Consider the following 18,416-nt stretch of genomic DNA (forward strand, 5'->3'; position numbering starts at 1 on the left):
ATACTGCTGTAACAACAACTCTCTGGACTATTAAATATTAATACAAAACAGTTTTTCTCTTTTTCTTTCTTTTTTTTTTTCATGCACTCAGTAGTCAATATAATTTTGTGCTCTCCAATACTCATCGTATGTAAGTTCTTCAAAACAGATAATGACAATTATTGAAACTATTATTGAGTCAAAAATATCACTATTACCATTACTTAGTGTTATCTACAATAAACAAATATTGTCCACCTCGACATTTGCCAGGCAACGCGTACTCAACCTCATAATAGTTGTCGACGATCAATGACACTAATTGGCTGTCTGCCTGTTCAGATTTGCATGCTCTATTCAGTTGGGGATTTTCACCAATATCATCACTATACTATATCATTATTATAAATACCTAAACATCACCTAGTTATGATCGAAAACACTTGTAAACATATAGACATTTAACATTAGTTAAATTCACAAATATCATTTAGTAATGTTTGATTTCATCAATTATTTTCTATTGTGAATGTATTCAGATGATATATATTTTATTAATTATTTTTCTTTACATAACAAAGCTTACAGTAGAGTACATTAGAATGGCATGACTGAGTTTGATAGTAATCAAATATGGATGTTAGCAAAGAGTAATAATAATATTAATTAGTCAACGAATACATTTCAATTAATAAAGCTTAGATATTTTTTGTTTTTACATATAGGCTGTTGAATTATTTCTATAAGTACAGTATGTTTATTTATCGAACAGCAAAACACGCGAATGCATTTCGTTGGACAAGCTTGTGGTAGTGGACAAACTGTCCCCATTTTAGTTGGGCTATCTGCATCATTAAGTTTACGTAACCACACAAACCTGTCAATCGACATTTTGGAGGAAAACAACTAACATGCATATCAATGTGTTATGTGTCCCACTATTACTCATATCAAATTCTAATTCATGAAATAACTACGTAGCAAAACTAAACAAATATTCGAAAAAAAGCTTCCAATAAAAAGAACTTGATTGCAAAAATATTTCTATCATCTTTATTGAATTGATTATTATTGTAATAAGAGTCGTATAATTATTAAAATTGTCATTTAATATTGTATATATAATTGTCTCTATCGATGAGCTTTCTAGTCTTATTAATTAACAGTACCTTAGAGAATTCAAACTAGGATGAAATAAGCTAGTGGTATATATATAGAGAGAAAGAGAACTACTACAGCTTTGTCATGATATATTTGCTCTGACGCGAGTTCTGGCACGTGCACTCGATAATCTGCAGTATTATCGAGACATACGTGATGATATTTGAAGATACAAAGACTGAGACATTCATGAAATTTGCTAAACTATACATACATATATAGAATTTCATTTTGATAATGGATCATTTTATTTTGACTTTTCAACGGGTATGCAGAAGTAATAATAGACTTTAAATTCATGATAATTCAATCTCATTTAAATGTCATTTCTATTTATTTGTTTTTTTTTTCAACAAATCATGATGTTATTTAATACTGCAATTGCAAGAATAGAATTGTTTTTTAATTTGCTAAGAAATTAGTTGAAAAACAAAATGAAAAAAAGCATGATGAGCTATTTGATAATTTATTGACAGTACTTTGTTAATTTATAATTCAATAACAAGTTATAAATTTAAATAAATTGATTAGAATGAGTTAACATAAAGACATCATTTTTTCAAGTTAATTTCCGTTTAATTGATATTTTCATTCTAAGTAGCGTTTCAAGTCAACGTTTAACTATAATTTTATTCGATTGTTTAATTTTGTACAAAACTCAGCGACTGCATTAAATAGCTTATAATAATTAGGAATATTTCTGAGGAAACTGATAAAAAAGACATTTATCAACTGTGTATATTGGCATATATTACCATTATTGTAAAAATGAGTTCATAGGATTTTCACGTCATTCAGTACACACTGTCGAGTAAGTTTGACATTGTGTATGTCTAAAATGTGTAACATGTGTTGGTGTATAAATAGGTAGAGAACAAGTATAACACAATCAACGCTGCATAATGTAATTCTTTGGAGTGCAAGTGTGGGTGCTGGCTCGTTTATACCGGGTGTAAGTTCTACTAAAGTCACGTTCAACGTCGTGAAATCACACGAGGTCATATATCTTCCGTAACTCTCAGTACGAATGAGCCAACTAGATTGCTACGAATTTAAACTTGGTATTTAACTTTCAGTTAATCGAAGACTTTTCTTTGAATTTAACATCAAATGTATTCGTAACAAATTTTCATCACAGCCAATAAGTTAATGAGTTTGTTAAAATAAATTAAATAAACATTATTGATAATTAGCTTTGTTTGTGTATCGTTTATTTGTTAATTTTTTAAATGGCAAAAAATTGAATAAAATTGTCGGAAGGTAATAAATTGAGAAGAGCAGACGAAATAAGAATAAAGTGAAAATGAGAAGAACAAAAGATTTAGCCCGTGGCTGATAGTTCAAATGGTGAGGGTGGTGCTACCCGGAGCATTAATTCGTAGAGCCGTAAAACAAGGTGAGGCTGTCGATACTTTTTAATAAAAATGCTACCAATTAAATTGTTGCGGTTCGCCGGTAAAGTGAAGATAGGAATGGAGAATATGGTGGTAGCAGTGGAATTAAGGGAAAGAAGAAAGAACAGAAAAAGCTATCAAGCATGGTAATATTGAAGTCGTAATTTTCGAAACGAGGGGGTTAGTAATCTCCCTATTGTAGGGGAAGTAAAACGAAAAACGATTCGTAGAAACAAAAAGACGGGCGTCATCTTCGCTTGATAGGGTGGGAGAGTGAAACGTTAGTTACCCTGGCTACTCTCTTTTCTATGTTCGGTAGTGGTGCATTCCCCACTTCCTTTCCCAATATTCCCCACCATATCCTCACTTCTTCCGCTTTTCTTTCCCCCACTCGTAACCACTAGTTCGTTCCATTTGTTTCTGAAAATTTTCAAATATTCGATCAATATAAAGGTAAGGTAAATGGAGAGGGAGAAGGGACTGTCCGGGTGCTGTGATAAGAGAGGAGTCGAGAGGACCATCAAGAAGGGAGGAACGAGACGAATACCGTTGGATCTGTCATGCCATTCTCGTGCCAATTAATCATCTCCTTCAGGCAGTAAGAAATAATTAACGACCTTTCTCTAACTTGCACTCTGTGGTACCAGCTATAGGATACGTATTCGTTGAAAATGTTTTCCTTTTTTTTCACTCTCATATTTCTTTTTTAATTCTTTACCGTCAATTTCTAATTAAAAAGTATCGACAGCCTTCAACAAATGTCTCAACAAATTTTCTTTGATGCTTGTACACTGGCTTTCGCATGAAAGCATGAAGAGTAAGCTGGCATAAACATACTTTCCCGATGTAATCATTTAAATATACGCAATTATTCATGATAGAAAGTCATTTAAAATGACAATATTTCAAATTTTCATTACTTTTCGAAAATGATGATTATTTTTTTCATCTTTAATTACAATTTTACCTGTCTCTTCCTTATATCTTTATTTACCCTGTAGTTGGAGTCTGTACTGTTATTACTTCGTACGTTTTTTTTTTTTTTGGCTTTTTCCATCAACAGCGACATTTAATTTTCGAAAGACTTGCATGAAATAATAACGAACAAAGGAACAAGAACCCCTGCAGAGATATTCTTATTCGAGACTCAGTGCTAAACAAGGAGACGTCTAAGAAAATGTCAAAGCGTAGAGTGTCGGTGCACTTGAAAACGTTATATGAAAAAAATTGAGAAGAAGAAGAAGACAAGAGAGGAGAAAAAGTAGCAGGGCCAAAGGAGGGAAAAGAGGGAAGAAATTCGTGCATGGGTGCATATGAGTATATGGATGTGTATATACAATGGAGCGGATGGCCTTTGGAGACGGTCCGCTTTTTTTCGTCAATGCACCACATACGAAAATTCACCCTTTTGGCTTTTATTCGCCCTTCTTTTTTTTCTCTCTCTCGATGTTCTCCGTCATGCATTTACACAAGCAACACCTTTTATGCAAGGATCCCATATATGTCGTCTTTGCAAGGGTCGCATATTTCGAAGCGTTTTATAATTGAGCTTGGTAAGGGGGTGGGTATGAGATCGATAGCATTTTTTTGGATGTCGTAACGGCGAGACGGGTGAAGAGGGTGCTCAACAGGGATACGCCTGATCCACGTTGGTAGTTTTCGTCGCGACGACGAGGGAATTGAGAGAGAACTTGGGGGTGTGTAACGTTCGCGCTTGCTTTACGACAAAGGCGCCTGACGCTTTTTTATAATTGCGTTTTTAATTTGATGGATTCTTTGACGCGTTTCCCCTCTTATATCCTCTTAAAAAATATGCGTCAAATACTTTCTTTTGGCACTCAAATCTTCTCTCCTGTACACATCTCAAATGTATTAATTACAAAATTCGTCTGATGACAAATGAATAAGTGATTAAATAGCAAAAATAAAATGTTAAATTAATAAATATTAAAAAGTATATAATTTTTATAAACTGTCAATTAACATAACAATATCGAACGTGACTCCAACTTGATATTGTAAATGAAATTTTGAAGCTTGTTACATAGAGATTGTTGTGTTTTAACAACATGCAGTTTGTCGATAAAATTATTGCTTGATTTTGCCATTCCCTTTTTTGATTCAATACATGTGTACGTATGTATATATATATATATAGTGTATTCAATATTTTGACACACAACTATATCACTACATTTCACGCGAAAAAGCGATCATTGAAACCTTTAATCCATTAGCAAGCGGTTCACGTGTCGTAAATTTTCGCCTGTAATAAAACTGATTAAAATCGCATCACTTCCCTTACTGTTTATCAATTTTATACTTTATAAAACATGATATTCATGTCTGTGGTTAAACTCAATTTACATTCTCGTATAACTTTGATGTGAAATAAAATTCAGTAAAAAATTAATTTCACTACTCATATAACTATTCAATTCAACATAATACATCTAGAAATAAATTAATGAATGTAAATTCAAAGTTTTAAACGGATTTAAACTACGAGTTACATGGATATTTGGTTTATCAAATATTTGTTTTTCTCTCACGAAATCAATTATTTATATGTCGAGATGAGAAAAAGATAAGGATTTATCATATGATTTGATATTTAGAAGAAGAACATCCCCTTTATGTAAGTAAAAGACTAAAAAAAGGCATGGATGGTCTTGAACCCAAAGCAAAAAGATCAGAGAAAGTGCCTAAATTTAGTAGACACTTGAGAGAAAACTGGTGTGCTTTGGTAGTCCGTGAACAGAGAGTAACGAAAGAAGGATAGCGTCTGAATGCTAGGGGCGGCAGGCCGCGTGCCAAGGGAGTGCGAGGGGTAGAGCGAACTGTTGCTTCCCGTCAGAGAGAGAGTTAGAGAGAACCAAAGACTCGCCACACTACGCTTCAGTATCTAACACGGAATTTTCAATGAGCGCTATTATATATCTATAAAGTCAATTTGAGTATTTTCAAATTTTGTTTTACTCAGAATAACTTCATTTTTGTTTGAGACAATTCAATTTCAATGGAAGAGTATCTTTACATAAATATATATATATAGAATCTATAAAAACATAAGAAGAAATAGAATTCGTATAAGTTTAGAGAACTGTCGGTTGTCAATTTCTTTTCGCTTCTCAAAGCTGTACATAATACACATATTTTACTTTCAATATTTTTTGCATTCTTGTCAAAAGAATACGTTCATCCTCATTTTCCTCTTTTTCTATCTGTTGTGGAATGGACTTTTTGCTGGAAAAAAATAATCCCGAAAATATTTTTGTGCGACTAAACTCAAGATATTCTAGGAAATTTGACACGCTGATGGTTGTCAGGAGTAAGTGAAAGAAGTGAGAGATTCGTGGCTGGGTAGGAAACTCGAGAAAAAGATGGATGAGCAGTGAAAATAACCAAAAAAAGCGTCATATAAAAAGGCGTTGAGCGAAAAAGGTAAAGAGTGTATGGGTGGATCTTGGGTGATGGGAGAACACAGGAGAGAAAAGGGTGGACGGTTGAGATGGATACGTACAGAGGCGATCTCACAGGGTGTTTGTACGGGAGGAAGAACGTAAAACAAAGTAACGACCAAATGCACTAACTTCCCCTTTCACTTCTCTCCCATGCTTGATTCGGCGCGTGCGAACGAGAGAGACTAGTAAACCCTCCACGTCCTTCTATTCTCCCTTGGGTTGAGGAAACGTCGAACGAAACGTTAAAAACTGGAAAGAGAAATGAGTGGGTTGAGGAGGAGATGAGGGTGGGCGGATACCCAGCGTTAGAGGTGAGGAGGAAGAAGCGGCGGGGAATGCGAGCTTGGGCACCGGGAGGTTATGACAGCCGAGGTATTGAGCGGATCCTTCGTTAAAAAAAAAGCGAGAAGCACTGCGCTGAGGCGCGTTGGAAGGGAGGTGCTGGTGGAAGAGCAAGGAGAGGTGGCTCGAGGGAGCAAGCGAGAACGAAGTAAAAGAAAGAGAAAAACAGGTCCAAGGGGTGAGACCGAGTAACCGAATCCAACGCACCCTCACCTCTCGTACCCTCGGGATGAAAAAAACCGAGTACGCGATCCCCCTCCACCATCACCTCCTCACCTCTCGTCTACCTTTCACTACTTTTCCTGAGCTTTCCTCCTTCCTCTACTGCTGCTTCCTCATCTCACCCACGCTCTACGTTTTTTCCTCTTCTTTGCTCTTACACTTTCATTCGTATTTTTCTCCTGCTTCGCCATGGGTTCCTTGCACCTCTGAAAAATATTCCAGTTTCTTTTACATTGGATATACTCTATACGTATATAAGCCAACACACACGCACAGAGCTTTACTTTTCCCTGGTCGGCTTTAACAAAGGGCACGTTCGAGGCCCTGCGGCCCACTGGTTCGACCATTTCCTTTCTATCTTTTTTTTCCCTTATATGTCTCAAACACTCTCTTCTTCAGCTTTGGAGCTTTGTTAATTCTTTTTAAACTCGCTCTCTCTTCGATGCTATTTCTATTCTCTCTACCTTGGTGCAGTCATTATTGCTTTTTTTCTAGTCCCTTGTCTTCATTATCGTTGTAATAAGATCTTGTGATATCAAAAAGTATCTTGAGGTAACTTTTTTGCGTTTAGCAATGACAAGACTGCCGTGATGAAATTCGTTAGTAAGTGAGTAAAGTGGAAAACGACTAGCAGCATTACTAAGGGCTGTGAGGATATAAGTTCAACTCAGAAGAAACGTTATTAGTGATGAGCGAGTACTCTACTACCTCAATATTATACTGTGCTGTTGGAAAAGTATAGTGGCTCTTCTTCACAAAATATTTTATAATACCATCAAAAATTTGTTTGTGAACTGGAATTGTTTTTTTTTTATTAATCATCTAATAGTTGAATAATGTTCATTATTATTATTATTATATCTATGAGCAAGTTCTTTCATCAATATATTGATCGACAGAATAGCCAAGTAGTCACATGCTTCTATATTTGCAATAAACATACGCACGTGGGTGCTTCAATTACTTTGATCTTGAACCGCTGAAATTTTATGTCACGCTATTTCCGTGACTTGCACGTAGATTTCACGTATCGACAGATAAGAGTGGGGAAAGAATACCAGCAGGCTACATCATCCCTTGATATGATAGAAAAAGTTGATGTGTTAGTTGTGCTGATCGTTCTCGATACTAGAAAGTATAACTTCTTCTCGTTATATGACTTGAATCTTCAACCTATATTACCTTCTTCACTGAAATTTGTAATAATAAAATTGTCAATTCCAGACATGAAATGTTTTTTACAGTTTTCCTTCTTCTTTTTTTTACATATTTTTTGTTGCATGAAAAAAAAAATTGGATTTCATATTGCATACTTTTATATTACGTAATTTCCTGTTCATTCTCTTTTCTATTACAGAACATTATCGTACGACCTCGAGTTTCAAAAGGGTAAGAATATTTGGAACACTTTCTATCAATTTTACAGCAATAATTCCTCGAGTATTTTTAGCTGTGCAAATATAACAATTATTTTCTCTCTCTATCTCTTTTTTTTTTGTCATTTCGCCAACATTTATAATATTAGTTCAAGTTGAATGACGTCTTTATAAATCCTACTAAGTATTATCACAAAAGTTTATTCAATCAATGTAGGGAAATTGATTACTTTTTAACCCAGAAAAAGATAAAGCGAAATGACGGAAAATTCACATGGTACACTTGGAAATATAATTGATAAAATGTTGTAAGGGTGAAAGTATAGAGAAGGAAATGAAGCAAATTAACAATTAGAAAGAATAAAAGTAACGTCGTGGTTTGAACGATGTCCCGTTGGTCGCGACAAAGGTGGCGGTGTCTCGCGGAGGGATTGAAGAAGGGAGGAAATGTGCAGGTGGAAAGGACAAGGGGGAAAGCCGTGGGCGGCGGGGATGGATGAAAGGACGCTTACCAGCTACTACCTATTGATCGCCAATTCTTTTTCTCTTGTTGCATATTAGGCGCACTCTTCTCCTCTTTCCCTGCGGTCCTCCTCGCCACGCGAATACGCCCCTACATATTTCCGCCCTGGTTCTATCTTTCTTTCTCTCTCTTTTTCTCTCTTTTCCTCACACTCGTTTCCGCTACGAGGCTATACCTCACTTCAACGGTCACCCCTGCTCACCTTAACATACACACACACTCGTCTATATATTTTGCTGGTCACTCTTGTTCTTGAACGAATGGATGATTGTATTAAAGAAGAAATAGCTAGAATAAGTCTGTTATATTTGTGACATTATTCACATCACCAAGTTGCATCTGTCGATATTCCCGAGGACTCTAATATTAAATGATATTTATGGATCATGAATATAGCATGTCATTGATGTTTTAATATTTTGATTTCAGGTGTATCAAGAGGTGGTGTTTATTGATCTTATTACCAAGATCAATCGCACTGGCGTACACGCACAGTTGGGGAATAAATCAAGGAGTAACAACGACGAGAGAAGTTGAACGGACGAAAAGACGGCGGCGAAGGAGAAGAAGGAGAGACTGTTGGAGGAAGGCCGGAAGGACGTCTGAAGTGGCTAAGTGTATGAACAAGTGGCGCGCGGGAGTGAGAATATTGTTGGCACTATTGCCAAGAAATAGACACTTTATACACAAGTCGAATTATTTATAAGCCACATAATTACTACAATTCATATGACTAATTTTGGTATATTCTTCTACATCAAGTGAAACTTTTATTTGTCGACTATCTCCTCCCGCGCTACCACCTCAAGTCTAACCCTCATCAACTAAGTCCAATCACTAGTTAGACCTATTAAAACACGAGACACGGATGTGCGCTTGCAGGATCACGCGCACAACCGGACATCAACGTTGAGTAAGGGAATAGAAAAAGAGGTAAAAAAACGACTAACAAGGTGGCGTCACGTGGACTGACTAGAGAAAAAAAACATAAGCATTACCCGGAAACTTCTCACGTATTCAAAACGGAAACCATAAGATATTGGTTGCAAACACACCCCGCACAGCGGACATACATTCATCCTAAGATGTGATTTTAAAAATGGCGGATTGCCCCTATGCTCGCTGCATACAGGAACGTAGACATATTCGAAGGGAGTTGCTGCGATGGACAAAGAATATGGTCTTCGTAGTCGGTAAGTACACTCTATATTTTACATATTTACCAAAGCTTATTGGATAGTTTATCTTGGGCACTAAAAGTTGTCCAATATTTTAACGTAACTTCTTTTCCTCCGTACTAACACCAAATATTAATCTAGTTTTATTTTAATTTACATTATAAATTGCATTGTTATTTATAAATGTTGCATCAACTATATAAGCTTCAGAAAAAAATACTCCACAACAAGATTATTTTTAATACCATCGTATTTCATGCATTATCATGTTGATACACAAAGATATAGCATGATTTTTAAGATGAAAATTTCATAAATTTTTATTATTAATATTATTATTACATAATAATTTCGAAAGCAGGAAAAAAAAAAAAAAAGTAAGAAAGAAAATATTGATGTCAATTGTGATCAAACGTACATAATAGTAGTTCTATGCAATGCTCATACTCTTCTCAACTCTTTGTTGGAGTTTGTTGGAACTGTGTGATAGTAAGAGGCACACGGATACATCCCCTTCCCACTTTCCTCCGACACCACGAGAATGGATTGAAGCAGCCGACTAGACCGAGAGACCTGTTGCAAGTGGAAAACGCCAAATACTCTTTGGCTGACTATACCTTTCCTCTAACTCCTCTAAGTATGACACTATCATTTTAAATCCTTCCAGCCATTATATTACAGTTATTTTCATTCTCTACACATATCAATATGTTTTAAATGTTCAATTAAACATTTAAAATCAATTAAAATAATCATTTTCATGAATTTTTTTTGACTTATAAATAATTCAAAATTTTTTCATGTAGATTTGGAATATTATCGTGTAAGACTAAGAGATGATCGAATGGCGTCGCGACGCACGGGCGTCGGCTGAGCGGAAGTGCTGCGCAAACCGCGTGTCTTGACCACGGACAAGCCGCCGCCCGAACGCTTTTCTTCCACCTTACCAAGTCTCCCTACCTACTTGCATCATTCTCTCTCTCTATCTCCCTTTCTCTTTTTCTCTGTTTCTCATCTTCCCTCTCTCTATAGTTACCCCAAGATGCACCCTTTCTTTCCCTCCACAACCCTTGCATCCATCCCTTCTACACAACCAATCCCCACTACTCGTCTTTATCTTTCCTCCCCTTGTCTCTTTCCTTCGAGACTTCGTTTCCTCCCGACACGTTTCTATCTGCTGCTGGCCTAATCGTCCACACAGTCTTTTGTCATGGATGTGAGTCTCTTGAAATTCATCTATCATATCAATTCAAATGATGAAAATCAACAAAAAGTGTCATTGTGATATACATGATTGAGTGTATTTGAATTTCATGTGATTATATTTCTTTATTATTATTATCTCCATCGTTAGGATAAAACAATGAAAAATCATGATAACAAGAATCACTATGTCATATTGAATACAAGAGGAACTGATTTTTTGTGAACTTAAGAAACAAGTGTAATCAACGAGTGATTATCATTTAATATTTTTTATTCTTCCTTCTCTTCCTCTTCCTCTTCTTCTTCTTCTTCTTCTTGTGCATCTTTACCATCTTTTTGTTGAGTTGAATAAAATTCATTGGATTTCAAATTAGCAAAATAATTAGTTTAAAATAGTATTGTGGTATATTATGAAAATAAATGTAGTTAGACGTAATCATGAGTGATGAAGAAAATGGGGACTTGGATTTATGTCGAGAACAAGCCCACGGTCACGGTACTGACCGGCTACTGGTATGGTGTATGTATATATACTTGAAGACGTAATCGCGATTGAGGCCGAGTTGCCGGGAATGCCATAACGAGAAAGGCAAGTTGAAGAAAATGATGTCGATCGAGCGCAACGACCTGCAGACGATGTCGTTTTGCCTTGCATTGACCAAGGTGCAGCTTTCAAGTTCTCAGACAAAGTGTTAAACACTTATCTAAGTCATATATGTAGGTATGTTTTAATTTGTCAACTTTTTTCTTCAACCATACGAGTTTATTAAATGATAAAAACAATTCCACTTGATAGATAAATATAAATGTCATGAAATGGAATACAAATAATTCATATAATAATATTATCAAATGATATTTGTTCATGTTTTTGTTGTCAATCAAGCTGGATGTCGAAATGTCATAAGCCGCATGTCGCGTCCTCTTTTCTTCCCCCCCACGTGTGGCATGTGTTATCGCGTCGCGTGCCAAGCGTGGTCGTTATTATTTCCGAGTGCGCTTGCTCGTGTTACTCGCGGTACCTTTGGAATTCGTCTACCGAATGCTTACCGGTTACGGTTTCCGTGAATTAATTTCAAATGATAAAACACATGACTGTATAATAGTTATTATTCACAATACTTGTGTATGTATAGATTTAACATGTAGGTACCTGGTAGGTTTTGTTATGCTACCAACTTATTATTATTGTAAACCGTGTAAATTCAGGTCGAGAAATGGTACTCTTATATTCAACAGATCGATATATAAAACACTGTAGAAGCAATAAAAAAAAGTATGCAATGTAGACGAAAGAAAAAAAATTAAAGTAAAAAAGTCGTCTTTATGTTGAAGGCGAATTTTTCTTCTCCTTCTTTTTATCGCCTGGGGGTCCTCAACCCTCTACTATGGCCCTGGAGATGGTGGTGGGTGTGCAGCTGCGCCGAGGGTGATCGTTAAAAGGCGCATAAAAGAGGCAGCGCGAATAGCAACAATAAAAATTCGTGGGCCTTCGTGTGTCGTCGTTGTCGTATAACAGGACATTGAGAGGGGTGGTAAACTCAAGGGAGGGCTTATAGTTCTAGAGTGTACACAAGAGAGAAGCGAAATAGAAAAAAAATGGACAGAAAAAAAAACGACTTGAAAAAAATTAAACGCAAAAGCATAAGGAAAAAGAGAATAAGATTGCAATACCGGCGGTGCCGGAGTTGGAGTGGGGTACGTAATGAAACGATATTGAGTGGCTGTAAGAAGAGTAAAAAAGAAGGGGTAGGGAGATGGAGAAAAAAAAAATTCAAAAGATAAAATAAAGGAGGAGGAGGCGACGAAGGGAAAAGGATGAAATCACGTCCTTGATGTATAAAATCATTTGTTACCCACTTATGCGATTGACCCTATCAGTTTGACACAAATGATGGGACAAATGGAGAAGTAAGGAATGGAGTCAAGTCCCAATGGTGATAGGTAAAGGGTGGTATTTTATATGACATGAACTTATAGTAAGTTAGGTATGGTAAATCTACAATTGATGTAGATTATTCTTATTATATTCTAGACTGATTTTTTTCCCATTTTCCAGACAATTTTCTACATGAAAATTACCCTTGATTCAAGCACTCTAATCCCTAGTAAAATGATTTTCCATACTGATTGTAGATTTACTACAATTCTCATATATTCGATTTATAATTTATTTTAAACTACTAAATTGAACGAATATTCTTGAAAAGAAAATGCAGAGGTACTGTGAGGGAAAATTTATAAATAAAAGAGCGTTAAAAAAGTATTGCTGGTAACAAAATAAGAGGGGATAGTTAAAGAGAAGAGGGATAAAATTGTATAGTGAAGTAGGGGGTTCGTCTTCGCACCCCCTCTGTCGATTGACCTCGCTTCGATTTACTGAGTGGGGAGAAAAGCAGTCGTAAAAGAGTGGGAAATGTGCACTTAGATTTGAAAGTGGGGAGAAACGTGAAAGGCGAAAGAGGGATGATTCTACTGAGTAACTGGGTGCGGGGGTGAGTTATAGATTGAAGAAAGAAAAAGCTGGTGCAAGTGGAAGCGGAGGGTGAGTTTAAATTGACGAAAATGACGAGACTCTCCCACTTGCTATATAGAGTTTTTTTTTATTTATTGAAATAAATTTACAAGCTGCGAAAAGTGATCAGAAAGTTTTTGCTCTTGCACCAGGATTTATCAAAGTAAAAAATTTATTCATAGAGATAAATTTACAAAAATAACCCATTCTAAATATTTGTGTTCATCAAGCATGAGTTTTCGAATTACTTCAATATTAATTCTCAATGATTATTAAATGAATTTTTTGGAAATGAAAGAAAAAAAATATTAAAATTTCCTTGACTGTCAAAAGCATTGATATAAATACTATCATTCAAAATTCACACACTGAATTAATTTCATAGAGATATAAATAATAACTAAATAAATAAAGTAAGTGAAGTAGAGTATAATAGAGTGTGAGTATAATATGCGAAAATATAAACAAAAGTGACAGTAGAATAGCACGAGAGAACGCAAGTCAATTTTGGATCGTTTAAATCCCACCGTGATATCCATAACGATGATATTAGCCGGTGGCGAGCCACTGGAAAGCGAATGTCGACCAAGTGACACATGTAAATGCAACTGAGTGCAACGAAGATGACGACAAATTTGCATAGGCAAATGAGAGAGTGAGAAAGTGCATCGTTGATAGTCTGTGTGTTATACGAGAGAACACAATGAAATGTACAGACAAGAGTTTACCCATTGTGATTTTCTGTCTTTTTCTCTCAATCTGTTGCTTTTTGTTCTCTTTATTCTTTTATGTACTTATATAAACCTACACTCTTTTTGCCGAATAAACATTTCAGCCGTTAAAAAGCCGTTTTTATTTTACACTAAATTTGTCGATTCTAAAGCATCGAGTTAACTTTATTAAAGTGGTGTGAATCATTATTTTATTAAAGATTATTATTATTATCATTTTAAAAGTGTAATAAACTATTTTTAAAAAACGATAATAATTAGATAAATGATAAGAAGATCTTTGTTAGGTTTATAAATATAATTATAAGAAAAAAAAGGTATTATGGATAGTCGATAGAATATGTGCCACCCGCGAAATTAATGTCTTAATAGTTTATGACAATGTCATCACCATTATACCGTTTCTATAGGGTAACACTATACATTTGCAAGTACGATAAATGGGTCACCATTGTCATCTATCGTCATTCTCAAATATATTTACGGATGCGTCAATGTATCGGATTACCGCTTACTTTGTTATGAGAAAGATGAGTAAAGATATATGTCGTTGAAACACGATCAAACGTTGATCCCAAAAGTTTGCAATACTGCGAAAAGATACATTTGCGTGTTGTCATTAAATTTACCATGGAAATTCGGCGAATGTAATTGAAGAGAAACTAAATAATTATATCTGTTATTTTATTTCAAACTAAAAAAGTAAAATGATTCTGATAATAGTTTTAAAAAAAAATAACAGATTCAAGTGATGATAAAATTCGAGCATAGAAAATACTAGTCATTGGAGATACTTGTATAAAAAGTTAATTATCACAAGCAAACAACGTAGACACATTTGATAAGTAATAAAAAAAAAATAAAATTAAATTAAAGTTGAAAAAGACAACGAACAAAAAAAAAGCAGCTGAATGCAATTTCAGTGTCATAATAATAATAATAATGAATGATAAATAATGTATTTTCTCCTTTTGATTGTGAATTATCTTCATTGCAGTTTCGATTATTAAAAGAGATTACTCAATACATACGGCCCATTTGCACGAAGCTAGCACGCGAGTTTCGGACAAAGGATAGCCTTGTGTTCTCTCTCTCCCGTTGCAACTTCACTCGACCCCACCACCAAACTATTGCAAAGTGTTGAGACTCGTCGCCATATCATTTCCTAACCTTCTACTCTCGTCTAAACTGGATCGCGATTGGCCCAATAGCTGAGTCGATTAGATCCTTGTGTAGCAAAAAAAGGGGACCAAAGGACGTGGGTCAAATTATGAACGAGGAGAGAGGGAACGACTGCTAAAAATTACACTATTCTGATTGGCCGATATGTACGTGAGTGTGTATATATGTGTATGTGTGCTAGATTAGTTACTAAGCTACTTGTTTCAAATCAGACAATGGGAGATTTTTTAATCACTGAATCAATGAGATAAATTGTTAGATTATTTCTTGCAAAGCCGAATAATTTTTGCTTCATGATTCACTGATGATCCAATCTGATGATTATACTGCAATTATTGAATATTCTTTACTGTGTATAATGAGTGTTGTATTAGGTAGAGTAAATGTATGAGTTGGTAAAGAACAGGTTCGGAATTTATTTCCATGCGATCGCCCATTTTCCTGACGCCCGGTCGTCCTTGATAGCTTTTTGCGACGTTGACGACGTTCAACCGGGCGTGGCTCCCCTCTTCTCTTTCTCGTTTCATCTTGTTCAGAGTTCTAATTCCCCTTGATATGATGTTTTAAAAGTTTTCCGGCGTAACGACTCGTGTCCTCGGATTTGATATCTTTGCGGCTTTTTCTCTGCACCACCGTCGCCTACTCGTTGATCCTGAGTTGAATTTTATCAGCAACCAAGGCGACGGAGACGACGTACAATGACTGTCGTGGCTACGGAGACAGCCATCTAATCGTTTCTAGAATTACTAACGCACTTGGACTTTGTACGCCATGAATATTAACTCAACATAGTTAGAGGGAGAATAGGTTTGCGGTTAAACCACTATGATCACTAACGTTTTGGTGATTAATTCTTTATGGTTTTATTATTATTATTATTATTACTATTGCTATGTTTTTACTTCTAGAAATTTCTTATTATTATTTTTACTGTATTATAATAATGAGTATACGTGATTACGAATTATCGTCAATTAAATAAGTCAGCCACTGTCGTGCATCACGAAAGTACTGATATTTTTATAAAAAAAAAGCTAAAAAATTCACGTTTAAACTTTGTCAGATTTCCCCAGTTTTATAATGCACGTATTTCTCCTCTTTTTTTTTTTTTTGTTTAATTTTATCATTGACACAGTGGAATAAGAGAGGAGTAAAAAAACTTGAATTAAAGTTCCTCAGACAGGTGAATAGTTTGATGTTATGGTTAGTAGTATTGAGAAAGGCACGGAAATTAAATGACGCATTGATCTTGGAAAAAGTAAATCATTAGTCTTGAGTGTAGAAAAGTAATGTGTAATCGTGCAGGAAGAGAAAAAAATACGTCGAATTCTGTTCAAAATGATCATCATGGTAATAGTCAGTACTTTTCACATGACTCACGCAATCGGCCTTGAAGTTTGCACCCTCCACGTCAAGTTTTGTATGTAAATGATGACTCGCAAATTTTTTTTCTTTTATAATTATCCAGAAATCAAGTCACAAAATTTACCATGTGTTGACATGAAGGATTTTATTTTATATTAGTTATTAGAATTAATGTGTAATTGATAATTGTATGATAAGAAATTTATACTTAACAACCTAAATGACATTGGTATAAACAATAAATCATTTCTTTAGGAAAAATTTACTTCATTTATAACACTTTTATATTCAATTAAATTGATAGTTTCTTTAAAATAAATATTATTTTTCAGTGTTTGAAATAAAAAAGAACGATCAATTTCTCAATCATAGAAATATTATCTCTCATCATTCCTCAATAAATCTATTTATCAATTAAAATTAGATGATTTTTCAATAGGCTATAATCGTAAATTATGTTTTTTATCTGAGTAAAAAAAGACGTCTGACTACGACACACAGTATCTACTTCAAGACAAAAAAACACTTAGGATTTTTTTAGTCAACGAAAAATAAACTTTGGACATTTGGTAATAACATAGTAAGTAAAGTTGAACCAATTGCTCGATACTTGCGAACAAAAAAATAAATGAAGGACATACGAATAAAAAAATTGATGAAATTTACATTAGATTGACATACATAAAAACATATGTGTGTATATATGTAGATAAGTATAGGTATATTCAACGGATCAATGAGTTTTTTTCCACAAACAAATTACATATAGCGATGCAATTATTATTATGATAAATTTGATAAGTCGTTTGGAAGTAGAGCGTTTAAATAATAGTCTATGCGTGCACGAACACATCCTGCCGCAGTAGTTAAACTCGATGCGGACCACACGTTTGCTTGACCATTATAAAACATTTGACAAACAATAATAATTTATTCAGATGTTTTCACACAAGCTATTCGTTGAATTATTTGAACAAACGCTTCAGTATTGTCTTATTACTTCCACCAAGCTATAAATATAATGTAGACATTTTTTTAGTAAATATTGACCACATATCTTTTATTTTACTTCACTGTCTATACCAATAAAAAATCGACCAATTACTTGCAATTTGTTTTTTATCAGCCTTATGCAGTTTTCATCTATTCTACTTTTTATTCTAATTCTATTGCAGTGTATGATCATATCAAATTCGCCAATTCCCTACTGAGTTGTAGCGTGCAATTTTTTATCAGTAGGTCAGATAAAAAGCTATTTGGTGTAATCTACAAACTATAATATATTTTTCACTGCGTATACTTTTTCCACTAATTTACTACGTTTTCTATATAAAAATTTTATTTGAGTGAATAAAATTTTTTATATTATTGTAAAATAATTATTCGCACTTTTTTTGTCAACTTTCAATTGTTGATTATTTACAATTGTTTCAATACTTGAAGAGAATGCATTTCACTCAACTTATATCAACTTATAACCAACTACCATCATGATAAGTGCTTTCACCCTGCATTTTCACGCCTCCTGGGTGACTATTCAGCATCGAGAAAGACCAACGTTACTTTGATGCCGATGCATTTCAAGTGAAAAAACAAGTTCAAAGAACTTTGTCGCCTTGTTCTTTTTCCTAAGAATTATTTAATTGACCTTTAAAGAGTCTTATTCTACACTTAGAATAGGTATCTTAAGGGTGCTAGCTAATGTATTCCACTTCAAGGGTTACTTTTAGTTACGTTATTATTACCGAACCTCGTTTGTGTCTCTAAAAAGTTAAAAA

General features: G+C 34.6%; 1 protein-coding gene across 7 annotated transcripts in view; it reads left to right on the plus strand.

Moving 5' to 3' along the window:
* Nucleotides 1-18,416, plus strand: part of Eip93F (Ecdysone-induced protein 93F) — a 53,902-nt gene that overhangs the window by 13,700 nt on the left and 21,786 nt on the right. For 4 of the 7 annotated variants that reach the window (XM_035080986.1, XM_035080987.1, XM_035080990.1 and 1 more), the window contains one exon: nt 8,891-9,654. In XM_035080986.1, coding sequence (XP_034936877.1) covers nt 9,561-9,654 — 94 coding nt within the window. In that variant the 5' untranslated portion in view covers nt 8,891-9,560. Of the gene's footprint in view, nt 1-8,890; nt 9,655-10,445; nt 11,567-11,606; nt 16,694-18,416 lie in introns of those variants that run through there. The other 3 variants (XM_035080991.1, XM_035080988.1, XM_035080989.1) reach the window with 3 other exon arrangements.

Source organism: Chelonus insularis, unplaced genomic scaffold (genome assembly GCF_013357705.1).
Source record: "Chelonus insularis isolate UGA/USDA-ARS -01 unplaced genomic scaffold, ASM1335770v1 contig_317_pilon, whole genome shotgun sequence".
Taxonomy (NCBI): domain Eukaryota; kingdom Metazoa; phylum Arthropoda; class Insecta; order Hymenoptera; family Braconidae; genus Chelonus; species Chelonus insularis.